General features: G+C 39.4%; 1 protein-coding gene across 6 annotated transcripts in view; it reads left to right on the top strand.

Moving 5' to 3' along the window:
- Positions 1–14,082, top strand: part of LOC110371020 (SH3 and multiple ankyrin repeat domains protein 2) — a 218,359-nt gene that overhangs the window by 194,174 nt on the left and 10,103 nt on the right. For 4 of the 6 annotated variants that reach the window (XM_064036443.1, XM_049840805.2, XM_064036442.1 and 1 more), the window contains 9 exons: positions 6,745–6,870; positions 7,169–7,349; positions 9,966–10,285; positions 10,563–10,757; positions 11,034–11,100; positions 11,847–12,098; positions 12,787–12,957; positions 13,573–13,697; positions 13,867–13,967. In XM_064036443.1, coding sequence (XP_063892513.1) covers positions 6,745–6,870; positions 7,169–7,349; positions 9,966–10,285; positions 10,563–10,757; positions 11,034–11,100; positions 11,847–12,098; positions 12,787–12,957; positions 13,573–13,697; positions 13,867–13,967 — 1,538 coding nt within the window. The remainder of the gene's footprint in view (positions 1–6,744; positions 6,871–7,168; positions 7,350–9,965; positions 10,286–10,562; positions 10,758–11,033; positions 11,101–11,846; positions 12,099–12,786; positions 12,958–13,572; positions 13,698–13,866; positions 13,968–14,082) is intronic. The other 2 variants (XM_064036445.1, XM_064036444.1) reach the window with 1 other exon arrangement.

Raw genomic sequence — 14,082 nt, 5'->3', positions numbered from 1 at the left:
TACGATAAAGGTTTAATTCCCGCCAATATTAGTAATGTCCACATGTTAATCTGTTTTTGAAATACGATTAGTTATTTAAAACGATGATGTGGCCGGAGTTCCATTGAAAAGTTTAAGGAAAACTGTTATTAAGATAATTGCGAAGGTTACTTTAGTCATTGGCGCTACACTTAATCATGAATTGCGTGACAAAATAACATTTTTACTTTTTTTTTTTTTTTTATTTATTTATTTATTTGATTCAGGCAACTAGGGCCCATAGAAAATACAATACACAAATAACAATTAACATTAAAATAATTATAAACTAATACATACAAAAATAAATCGTCAAAAACAATATCTATTTGCTGACACGAATAGGCGGTGTCGTGTTGCACTGCGTGGTGTCGCGTAGCCTCCCGCGGAATCGCCGGAAAACGACACCTTTCGGCCAAAACGCTTCTTGGAACATGTCGAGATGCTGAGTCGGCACACGTACCACAAACGATTTGAAATTTGTGTTGTGTCTCGGCTCCAACCTCTCGACTCTTAAGGTCCAGTTCGTCTTGACTCGTATATACTCCACGATCTCCTCGACCTTCGTGGAGTGATGAAGGCGCGACACATACAGCTGCGTCGTCGGTATTGCGGGGCGCAGCAGCATGTTCGGACCAGTCAACGCCGTTCCGCATTGATTACGGCTGGATGGCTTCTTCTTCCTTCTCTCCACCTTGACGAAACCATCTGCATCAGTTGTCCCTTTACATGGTACAGATTCGGGCTTTTTTTGTATTGCCACAGTAGCTTTAGGTGGCCGTTGGACGGGATCTCGCTTTACGGCAACCGAGTAAACACGTCCAAGCCTAGACGCGCTTACATTCATCGGCGTCCCGAAGGCAGGGGACGCGGGGAGGGCGGGGCACGGTGACGCATCACTAGTAGTGGCGACGGCAGGCGACGAGTGCAATTTTGCTGACTCGGCGCGCTGCGGCGATGCGTTGACCTGTCCGTGGCGTGTGTTGTCGCTGTTGGCATGCGCGTGTGACCTACATACAGAGTTTCGCAATTCTGCTACTTCACTACGCAGATCACAGATGGTGGATTGCGATGCCTCCAGCTTCAATTGCAGCTCGACCAGGCTGGACCTCATACTTGTGATGTCCTTTAACAGCCTGGTGACGTCGACGTGATCGAAAGTGACCGGGGGCAGCTTCCGCAAGTCCTTTGCTACGAACGTTGGCACGTCGTCCGGGTCGGTCTCCTTCAACAGCCTTATAGTGTCTTGGAGACTCCTCTCTCCCTTTTCATCTCGCCTGCGGGTCGGCATTCGGTCTGCCATTTGCAGCGACTCGTACAACAGCTTCTTTGCGCTGCGTATCTCCTCCTCGGTGAAGTTCGAGGTGCATATTTGGGTCACACTGACCTCATCCATGACGTCCAGCTGGTACTGCAGGAACGCCAGTACCTCGTTCGCCACGAGTTCTTCCGAACGCATGGTATCAAAATAAGCGGCGGCTGACGCCGCGCTCGGCACGAAATTAAAATAATTTCTGCGAACAGTGCAAACGCGTCCGATGTCAACGAATGAACGCGATACACGATCACGATACACTTTGGTTGAGCGTTTTTTAAAATCCTGCTTGTTACCTTAAATATTAATTTAAAGAAACTCGCATCTATCTAAAAAACAGTTATCTTCTTACTAAAACACAATTTTTATTAAAGATATTGGCAGCAACCTCAAATCGTAAGCTGTTTCATACACCCGTGACGTCACCACATTTTTCCGATATTTCCACAACGTTGGCTAATATTACCTACTCGAATGTACGTCGTGTGATATTACGAAATTCCTTCTAAATTCACAGAGCTCCATGTTAGGTTAGGTTACATTGCAAAATATGTCTTATTTCTAAAATAGATACAATTCATTTTTGAGAATAGAATTGGGCTGATGTAATAATCTGATGCCGTGGTTTCTTGTCTTATTCTATCTGGATTCGTAGCAAGATAGGATTTGAGAAGCTAATTATTTTGAATTTGTAGGGCACCTCGAAAGACAAGTCATATTCTAAAGAGTCATCTTCAACAACAAATACTAGGTAAAAATAATTTCAATTCTGAGCTGGTAAAGACCTCATTTATCCGATGCATAGAATATCACTGAAAATCATGATATTATATCTCAAAAAAATACCGAGTCAGAAAAGAGTTTTCCTAAAATAACTGTTAATTATAAAAAGTAGGTATTCTCAGTTACCTATTCTAAGTTACTTTTGCATAACATAAAGTTACACTGCAATTTCCTTACAAAAATCTCGGTCTGTGCACTACAAACATTGTATAGGACGTTTATCGTCACGTTTAGCTTGTAAAACTGGGAGAAATCGGCCGACCTAACTGTTAGGCTAAGAAACTACTTGTACGAGTAGATTGCTACACACTAACTAGGTATACCATTGAAAAAGTTCCAACTAAGTAGGTTTAAACTATGTAAGAATATACTATAGGTATGTAAGAAGTTTATAAGAAGAACAACAGACGTTTGCAAATATTATAAACAGTACTTATATACTTGCGAAGTTCTTAACAACATTTATAAAGTCAACGACAAAGAAGACTTTATAAAATAAAAGCTCTGGAACAATATTGTACATACTAGCTTTCAAACAGTCTTTTGTTTTAATATTATAGGGCACTATTTTAACACTGACAACATACGAACTTAGCTTTTTAATTATCTCTTTTTTTAACTGTCACCTCGTCGTACTCCATTCCTATTGCCACGTTCCTAGTTTCAAATTCAAATATGGAAATACCAAAGGATAGATGCAGCTATTTAAACAGCATTCGCACCGCATCTATCGTTTCCACGAGTTCAAGTTCAAACAATTTCTCTAGCTTAAACTGGCTGAATCCTACAGCCATAAGTTATCCTAGTCTTGTTACGTTAAAGACGCTTCACCGATATATCATGTCCGTTAATCTGAACTGCATTGTATTCCAAACAGTGGCTCAACTTGTTCTGTACACTGGCGGCCAGAAAAACTGCAATCTATCACTGGACTGCTGAGTTTTTATTCTGCACTGCAAATAAATTAGAAATTAGCTCTGCAAGCAACGAATGGGAAAAACGTGATGAATCCTTTGAATTCAATTGTATTCTTAAATGTATTCTGTTTACTTTTAATGCGTTTCTTTTAAATGTAGAAATGTTTAATCGAAGTATGCAAAAACTTCTGGTAGCTTCCATTATGCTTAAAATGTTTTATCAAACAAAGGCCGAAGTTACTTAGAGCTTTACTTAGGAATCTAACTGGATAGGATAGGCTACTGTAATTAGTCACAAACTAGCGAGTCTGCCTTTTTGTTTTATTGCCTCTCAAGCATCTTAAATACCATTTCTATATAATTTCATTCACTACCTTAGTATTATAAACATTCTTCTTTTACCTACCAATAACAATAACAAAATTAAATCATCTCAGAGCCAATAAAACCGCCGCAAAATAAGAAATTTATTATCAAACGATTCCAAAGCAACCATTCAAAATCTAAGATCTCAATCGGAACAGCGTCGTAATTAGAACTAACATTATCATCAGTTGTAAGGTCTGAAAGTCCATAAATAACTTGGGCCAGTCCATTTATAAGGAGGTATCTGACTGACCTGCAGCTTAGCAATCTGTTCTGGCTGGCGAGCCTCGATCAATCCCGGTGTCACTACTAATATATCTTGCTTCGTTAGAGACCAGTCAAGCCAGTGATTTGTTTGCTAGGAAGCCTCGTTATAACTTTACCAAAAATAGTGTTTTTCACTAGTTTGCTGTTCGTGACAAATTGGTTGTTCTGCTTGTTTCAGTAACGCTGGCTTTTTGAGTTGTTCAATGTTTGCAACAAACGAGAGAATTTCGTCGTCAATGTTGAAATACATCGAAGCATCGTAAAAACGATTAGCCTTATGCAAATTCTCATCAAAAACACCATCCGATACTGCACAAATCTCGCAACATCGCCCACCATCATTTATAATCTTCACAGCTTGTTTTTTTGCTTAACCAATTGCTTCAGACAGTCGGGTCCTTTGATGTTAATCGCGTGCCGCATGCAAAACGAGCTATCATTAAACACACGGCCTGTGGCCTAACTATCTGGCTATATGGCCAGTGATGACGTCATACAGAATTAAGCCAAGAGCTTGGGATATTAGTTTTCATAATTAAGTCTGACTATGATTGACTACACTCGTTAGGGACCCTTTTGTCGGTTTCAAAGATCAGTCTTTTGTGAAAATGGTGTTCATTAAAATCTTTAAAATGTATTTTAATTTAATTGGGAATATAATTGACGGATCTCGTTTCCTACAGGATTACGGCTGGAATTAATTATCTGAATCCCTATAGAGATATCAGTATTCGGAATAAAAGCAGCCGCTGGAATTTAATGCAATGCTTGGCTGTATCTGTTCATTGTCTGAAAACACATTATACGTATAAATTAAAACGCTGATTTAAATATATGACACAATGCTTAATGGATTTATTTTCACAATAAAAACCTTCGGACAAGATTTTTACATTATAACGTGCGTTGTTTTTCGAATCCAGTGCAAAGTTTTCATGTTGTTTTTATTTTGTATCCAAACATTGCTTATTACAGATTGATTTGATGCGTTTTACTCATGTAGGTACCTAATTTTATACACTTATTTTTTTTTAAACTGATCCAACAAAGGAGTACATAAGCTTTTTCGCAACATTTTCGATGTCTTCATCAATAAAACTTAACGACATAACCATATAGTAAAGCTATGTACTTAAAATCATGTGATTGATACCACACAGCACCAACTATTAGTTCTTACAATAAATTGCAAACAACTTCATGCAACTAAAACTATCTATCTCTTTTACTGAAGCTCTATTAATTTTGTTTCGTTATTTAAGAATATAATTAATGTTTTGTACTTAAGACAGGTGATTTATTATTTCGCGTAAGTTTATAAATAGCTTTGCATACCACTGTGTGGTTAAGAATAGATCTTCGCAGTAGCGGCGTAAGGGGGGGGCGGAGGGGGCGGTCCGCCCCGGGTGCCACATCTCGGGGGGTGCCATCTTGGTCGGCACATATCTGCACGACCAGGATGGCGCGGGCAGAAGAGACAAGTCACTAAGGGTGCCATTCCAATCTGCGAAGCCTAGGTTCACTACCATTTACTGCGCGATATTCACATTTTAAACAAAACTACAACAGTGCGTGTGCGAGACATCGAGGCGGTCACCCCTCTCAGTCCGACTGTCACTCTTCTCTTGTATTTTTGCTTTTGTATTTCTTAAATTAATTCCTCGAAGTTAGAAAAAAATTCCGCTCGCTTCGCTCGCGGATTTCTCTTCATTTCTAAATTGTTCTGCGCTTACTTTTTGAGCCCTGAAAAGCAAAAAGTTAAACCACCGAAGTAGCAAAAACAACTGACACTCGCTTTAGTTACGCCTAAATAGCTTTTAATTTATGCTTAATTCTGAGTTACCTAAATTAAAGAGTCCTCAAAAATAACTATAAAAAAATTCACTTTACAGTGGATATTTCTAAGCTATTTAGGCGCTATTTGTAAGCGGAGGTGAAGGACTTTGTGTCCCAAATCTCAAAAAAATTTCAGCTCGCTACGCTCGCAGTTGCTTCACTTTCCGGTCTTTTTTTTTCAAACATGTTTGAGTACTTTTGTGTTCCAAAACTCGAAAATTTCGCGCTCGCTGCGCTCGCGCCTTACACTTAACAGTAATTTCTTTGCATAGGTATCTTTTTGCATCCCAAATATCAAAAATTACGCGCTCGCTACGCTCGCGCCTTCTTTACTATACAGTGCTTCTTTCAAACTTGTTTGGGTGCTTTCTTGTTAATTCTGTATGATTCTTTTACTACGTAATTATATTTTGTCTTTTTGGGGGCGCAGGCAGGGTGCTCAATAAGTAGTGCGCCCCGGGTGCCGCCCGATGCTACGCCGCCACTGGATCTTCGTTCGTGTGAGGACTAACTTGTATGATACATGATAAATGCTTGTGTACAATAGTACTTTATGACTGCGTTATTCTTTAAGACGGAAGGTGGAATGAAATATTCGAACTACTGAATCCTTTTGTACAAAGCTCAGTGCAAATGTACTGGGATATCTCAATGGAAATATGACTTGCATGGAAGCTCTTTAGTATAAAGGCATGGAGATGAGAATAAATAGCGTATCCTTAGAGCAAAACCATGTATACAGTCATGTCTATTTAGCTATGCATACAGTCACACTACCAACTTTATTTAGTAAACCTTTTTAAACAATGATAAACATAGACATTTTCGAGCAACCGATTTCAATTTCATAAAGCTACTTGATATATTGAGACGTCTTATGGCAACACACACTTAACCCCATTTATAACCCTCCAAGGGGCAGTGGTAACGGGTTCGATGTCAAGGTTATCCTTTAAATCGATTTTCCAATGAAGAGCAAGTCCCTAAGCGGTTGTAGACATGCGACTGTCTTTCTGATGTATTACTTTTCTATTACTCAGTAACACGGTTTCCTATGACCTTAATTTCTTTGAAATTATTAATAGAATATTCTGAACGAGCTTTTCTTCAATGTCATCATATTTTTTTAGGCATCCGTGGGGAATTTTCTGTTGCGTGCCCTATGCTACAATAGAGCAACACCATAGGCTAAATATCTACTGATATCAACAATACTAATGTGACTTTCGTCTTTGTTTCCAGGAGTTGAAGGAGAGCTTCAACTATGGTCTGTTCTGCCCACCGGTCAACGGCAAAGCCGGCAAGTTTCTGGACGAGGAGCGGAGACTTGGAGACTACCCCTTTAACGGACCTGTTGGATATCTTGAGGTAATCACATCATTATTTATCTACGCATTGCTGCATTTTCTATATTCTATAGACTCCAAAAAGACTTCCAGATTCAAAAGATCCAATCTTTAGATCAGGTAACCCTAATGTTCATGCTACATACACACGATTTAATTTAGTATCACCATCATCGTTTTGAATATGAAACGTCAAATTCTGAACTGAAGCTTTTCTCTATTCATAATCTTCAATCCTTTGCTAGGTACCTATATCCAAAAAAAGTCAGCGATCGTTATGATACTCCAGAATGCTAACCTACTTATCATCACTTTTCCAGTTAAAATACAAGCGGCGAGTATACAAAATGCTGAAACTTGACGAGAAGACGCTGAAGGCGCTGCACTCCCGCGCAAACCTGCGGCGCTTCCTAGAACACGTGACGCATGCGCAGATCGACAAGATTACTAAGGCTTGCGCTAAAGGACTTGACCCCAACTTCCATTGTCAGGAGACTGGCGGTAAGAGAGTTTCAATAATATGGAATTAGGTAAAATAAGCTATTAAGGATTACTATAGTTGAAGTAGGGAAAGACCAAGAAGACCCTATAATTTCATCTGAAAGAGACTTCATTTCAGATTTTGCAAAGTCTCACAATGGAGTAACTTGACCTTGTTAAAGTCCATCAAAATAACACAATAAGCACCCCTATCAGTGAAAACAAAGCCTACAATTACCAAACAGCACTCAATATCTTTCATAACCCGTTCCGCTACAACACCAAAACAATTTAAAACTTCCATCCTCACACCTCTATTGACCTCTTAATAACATCCGCTATCTGGTATTACCTCGGAGTAAGGAAAGATGAGCGGAGATGCCATAAGGCGTCTAAGGTTCTTGTAGGTCAAGTAACGTACGGTAGGCCTGGCCAAAACGATCAGTTGCTATTAAGGTAATGAGGCGTTCGCGTTCTATGAGACTGTCTTTGAGATGTGTCAACGATTTATTTTTGGTATTACAAAAAATGGGCGGGTTCCAAAGAAGGCAAAGGCAGAGCCAGTATCGTTCCTCGTCTCCCGAACATCTGAATCCGAATTTTGGCGCGCTACTTTCTCAGGACATTTTCTGTTATGACATCTCCGCTAGTCATTTAGTTCTCCATGGATATAACATTCATTCATCCACTTAGGATCAGCCATGAATGGCTCGGACATTCTCTCGCTAAGTTGGCAACCCCGCATGATATACGAGGTATACGACCGTTCTCATTTACATACTGATTCTTATCTACTATTGTTCTGGTAGTACCTAAAATAGAATTAAGGGTGTGTACAGATTACTGTTAGTGGCCAAAAGTGGTTTGTAACGTTTTCTGAGATCTTTACCTACTCATGTTGTAGTTGACAGATTAGTGTTAGGTCGTGACTTTTAATCTTCGTGGCTTGGCTACTGTGTTTTTTTAGGGAAGTTTTTGTCATCGGCTTCCTTCCGAATAAATGAGAATACGCCTTCTTGCGATCGTGTCAGAAATACTATCCTGGACAATGTGAAGTCTGCCACAAGAAGCTCATAAGGTTGTGCGAACGGAAGAAAACTAAGCTTACTTCGATCAACAATTGATCAAGTTTTCTTCATGACTTTTTATCACACCTTAGGAACCAAAACATCTGAAGAGCATTCGTGGTCTAGTAAACCAATTAACCTAATCAAAACACTAGAACAATAACATCTTAAACCACAAATTCCCAGGAGTACAATTACTTAGTAAACACAGACAAGAGAACAATACCACTCGTGGCTGACTTATTCATGTACCAAAATAATCCAGATTCTAGTCTAGACCATTTTCTCCTGAGAAATCAATGGCACTTTAGTCCCATTACCAGCAAAAGCTTTTGATATTACGTCTCCTCAGACGTTTCAATAGAACTAATTAGTGCCATACCTCTTTTGTGAAGTACCATTATGACGTCACAAAGGTCTAGCTTAGATGTGCCTTTATGCATGGGTCGTTATGAGACTTATTATTACGTCAATTGGAACTGAGACACAGTTACCTATTCAAGGCAAGTTGTTCTGAAAGGACAAGCTGCACTCCATTTAGGTTACCTGTGAAGCTAATAAGGCTTAAGTTACAACTGTGGCCGCGGCCTCGTATGCGTGGTAGGTTCCGGAATGAAATCCTACTTTTGAAGTAGGAATAGTTGCACTCACACGACTTCCTCTCTAACATTAACTACTTTTGCTGCACTTTATAATATAGGGACTACAAAAATATATAAAAATTGTGATATAAGGAGACTAACCTACAGAACTAAGTTCATTTATTGCACTTAGTACCACGATTATCCACAATTAAACATAATAAATTGATATCGCACAGATTATAATTATTATAGATTAAAGGCGCTATTGCACCCGAAAATTTGATAAGCTACACTGTTACCATGTTCATTTTTAGTAAGCAACACATTATCATCAGCGAATGCACCAGTATCAGGATGTGATATTTGCAATATCGGTCAGTCAACGCAATTTGTTGAAAAGCTACAAGACATACACTCGCGCCTTAAATGAACCGCAAATCCTAACAACAAATCAACAGGACTATTAATCATCCTAACAAAACTACCAAAAATGGCTCAGGCATTCAATTCAAGGCTGTTTTGAACGTCTGAACACGCCTTACCTATTGTAAGAGAGCCGTATCAACCGAGCCGTGGATAATCTTGCGATTAACGTCACCAAGTTTAACCAACCTGAAATATTTGTTCCTGTCGAACAACCAATTTATCATTTGTGATTTAAATGTCCCATTCTTTACTTCAATATTTCAATAAAACGGGTCATTGTTATTGAAATTTATTAAGTCGACGTAACGGTGTAGGAAATTCGTAATGTAATCGACTTTCATGGGTAGCAATAGCAAGGAATTTTTAATAAGCGTTTATAATAGGCATACTGTGACATCGATTTAAACCATCAGTTTGAGCTATGCTACATATGTTTCTGCGTATGGTTGGAATACAAATTAAATATCTCCGATTCTATGGAAATTTTTCAACAATTCAATATAACATAAATGAAAAATGAAACTAAAATGAAACTAATTCAAACCCATTTCCCATTACAGAAACACCACTAACAATAGCAGCCGGCCTAAAGTCACCTGGTAAAGTTCTAATAGCCCTGGTGAACGGAGGAGCACTCCTGGACTATAGGACCAAAGATGGCAGCACAGCCATGCACAGGGCTATCGAAAAGAATTCTCTAGAAGCCGTGAAGACATTACTGGAACTTGGAGCATCACCTAATTATAAAGACGGGAAAGGATTGACGCCATTATATCTCTCTGTGACGAACAAAACTGACCCATTGTTATGTGAGACTCTGCTTCATGATCATGCGACGATTGGGGCTACTGATTTGCAAGGATGGCAGGAGGTGCATCAGGTAAGCTTAAGTTTGTTTAAGCTTTTACACTTCCTTATGAGAAGTAAAGATGTGAGTGTCAAAATAAAACTAATTAGATATTATAAAGATTACCCTCTTTCCCGGATACAGGGTTCTGAAAGACCCATTGTATTGTTGTGATAGTACATTGAGCAGTGTCTACTCGGGAACTCAAAAGTAATTTTATGTGCCGTCTACACTTCTACTTTCAAGATATTTAAAGACTCGTCTCGACGTTATGTAACCCTTCTGTAATTCCCTAATTCGTAACTTCCAGGCATGTCGCAACGGTCTAGTCCAGCACCTAGACCACCTTCTCTTCTACGGAGCTGACATGAACAGCCGCAACGCGTCGGGCAACACTCCGCTTCACGTGTGCGCCGTCAACGCGCAAGACTCGTGCGCGCGGCAGCTGTTGTTCAGAGGCTGCGATAAGGAGGCCTTGAACTTCGCTAACCAAACTCCTTATCAGGTAATGCTCTTTTAAGTAGGTAAATTGTCTGGGAAATCTGAGAAAGGAAAAAGAGATAACGCTCAAAAGTCAAATCTTCTCCAAATTGAATGCCTAAAAAAATTAGGAGATACAGAGTTTTTTTTATAAAGTGTCAACGTTTTTCCCAGTATCATTGCTATAATTTTACCTTCTTTCTATCTACATTTTATACAGCAATTTTGCGTCATTAAACAAATACACGATCCGTCCAATATAAAACACCAATCTGACACAAACAACACTTAAAATCCCCAGGTGGCAGTAATAGCCGGCAACTTAGATCTGGCTGAGGTGATAAAGAACTACAAAGCCGAAGAAATCGGTGAGTCCGGCCCTGGTGCTGTAGTGCATGGCTTTGATTGGAGCTTCATACCTTATGTGTTTATTTTACTACATGGATTCTTAGATCGATTTTGTGTTAGCGATTATTTCTCGATTATTATTTACATAGTTGGCAGTTTGACATTTAAAAATACATTTGAAACGTATATTTGTGCATGCTTCGACTACTACAAAACATTGGGTTGTAGTTCTCAAAGTATCATAAGACCACCATAGTTTTGATCGATCTAATAATCCATGTAAAAAACAATGCGATAATTATTTTGTATGTGCAACGCTTTAGTATTTTTATTTTTACAGCAAAACCGTATTGTATGTATGTACAAAACGACACACCATACTATTTATATTAAGTAGTATCTGTGTAAATATTTTATTTTTTATTCTATCTAGTATTATTGCATGCATCATCCGTTCTATCTATACTATTCCATTGCTTAATATCATAATGGTGATGGTTGTATTTTTGGATACCTGCGCTAATATATTAAAAAATCACTAACCGAACATAGATTATATAAAAAAAAACACTAATAATAAAGGGTTTAAAGGTATATATTGTATTTAACACGTATCAATAGTTGTTCTACCAAAATATTTTATCGCACTATTATTTTTTACATACAACTTGTGTTCGTCAAATGATTTTGATGTTTATTTTCTTGATATTTGTTTGACGCACGATTCCTTTATTAGTTTGTTCGGTTGCTAAATAAAATATTTCAGTGCCGTTCCGTGGACCTCCTCGGTACAATCCGAAGAGACGGTCTGCGGCTTGGGGGGGTTGGTGGACGGCGGGGGACAGGTCGTCCCTCGCGTCATCCACGCGCATTCCCGCCGAACTAGACACGCTGCTGCGCCGCCAGCCCGGACCCACCGCGTCTCCCTGCAGTCTAGAGAGACCCTTCTCCTCGGCCTCCTCCAGCATTAGTGACGCCAGCCACCCCAGCCACGAGGACGATGCCAGTATACTCACAGGTAACTTGACAAGGTTCAAATGCGATGGAAACTAACGAAACCATTTGTAGATACAACAACCAACTCCGAACAAATCACCACATCAAGATAAATCATTTCAATTGGTTGTTGTGTCTACAGCCATTCTCCGTTATATTCCACCGCGAGGTCCAAGGTTGCGGAACATGGCACCGACCACCCATGTGACAACTGACAACCATCACCATGCACCGACATCGCCCGTCCACTTCGTTGCATGTTCTATGTGCCTATATGTCATGTAGTTACCCATCGATCGCTTCTTCGCTTCCTTTTACGACAAAATTTATAATTTTTCCTCTTATACCCCTTTAGATGTAGGATGTACGAACACTGTTTTTTTCTAGTGAAATACGGTTACTATTAAGAGATTCCTATATTTAAGACATTTTAACAACGACTTTACCCTCAAAAATCAATCTTGAAGATATGAACCATTAAGTCCAAAACATGTATTTAGTGTCCCGGTCACAACAAAATACACGCTTAAATCCTCTGTCCAACAAGTGTGTCCTTCACAAACGTTGGCACTTGACCTACACAGTACACAGTTAATCCAGCTACAATAACATTGAAAAAAGATGTTAGGACATCTTTGGACCATGTAACCGTTCCAATTTCAAAGGATGGTATACACCGACTGACCGTTGAGCGACACTAACCCCAACAGATAAAAGCGCGGGCGACACGAGCGACATCATATCGGACTCTAGCGGCGTGGGTACGAGCAACTCCGACACCACGTGCTCGCTGCACGGCGGCGCCACCGTCGTGTGTCTGCAGCCTTACGACGGCGCCACGCCCGGCCATGTGCGCCTCAACCAGGGCGATATTGTTGAAGGTACAGTGACACACACTAAGGAAGAGTAACACTTAGGATTAGACAACATGATCGAAATACGGAATTGCAATAGGGCCACTTATTGCTGTAAGAGGAATTGTTTTGAGAAAATATCACGTTATCCCATTGTCCCTTTGGGTAGCTAAATAAGCCCTACAAAAAGTCCCAGTAACCATTCATCACACTTCTTCAACAACCCATTTGGTCTCTCATGAAGTTCAATTTGTCATACACTGAATACTAAAATACAATCATGAAACATATGTTATTAAAATCATTTTGTACGCATACTAAAATCCAATAATCAAATATCATTGGTAGCTCTTTAACAAATAATTTTGTGAGTAACTGAAATCATACATCAGCACAAGTAACCTTACCAAGTTATACAGTTGGGGATCCCAACATGAAAATATTACCTTTAAAAAGGGTTCCTAGCAATAGATAAGTAAAACTTGCTGAAAAAACAAAAGGCAAGCGTGTTCCACTTTCGAACACATAATCGCTTTACATCAGGTGAGATGTAAGCCTGGAGTGCAATTCTAAATTTTACAATGAACACCGTCATTTGTTTTTTTTTTTTTATTATAACTAAATTGATTCTATGGCATACAGTGACGGGAGCCACAGATGACGGTCTGCTAGAAGGTACGGTGCGAGGGTCTGGAGCCAGCGGGCTATTCCCCATGCAATGTGTGCAAGAAGTGCGACTACGACAGAATACACAACATCTTCACCAGGTATGATTTTTTTTTGCCTATATTATTAAGCTTTCCTATAATTGTCTATTTAATCGTGCCAGACGTAGGAGCGCAGTTCATTAAAGGCCCAAAAAATTAAAAAATGTTCAGCATAACTTTGAATCGCCCATAACTTCATATTTTACTAATATGTCTAATGGTTTATCAGGTGTTGGCATCAGGACCAATCCACCATTCTCGAGTGACTGGCAGACGAGAGATGGCGCTCAGTAAGACCTACAGTGCCACTGCACCTAGGATTAAAAAGTCGTAAGTATTTCGAGGGTTAAGAACTAGAGTAGCGTAAGGGCAAAAATACAAAAAAAAATTTTTTTCACCATTCGTTTATTTAATCCCCATATTTTTATGTGCCAAAAAACTGGAA

The sequence above is a fragment of the Helicoverpa armigera genome, chromosome 10, assembly GCF_030705265.1.
Source record: "Helicoverpa armigera isolate CAAS_96S chromosome 10, ASM3070526v1, whole genome shotgun sequence".
In the NCBI taxonomy this organism is placed as follows: domain Eukaryota; kingdom Metazoa; phylum Arthropoda; class Insecta; order Lepidoptera; family Noctuidae; genus Helicoverpa; species Helicoverpa armigera.
The sequence above is the reverse complement of the archived record's forward strand: the minus strand, read 5'-3'. Positions and strand labels throughout refer to the sequence as shown.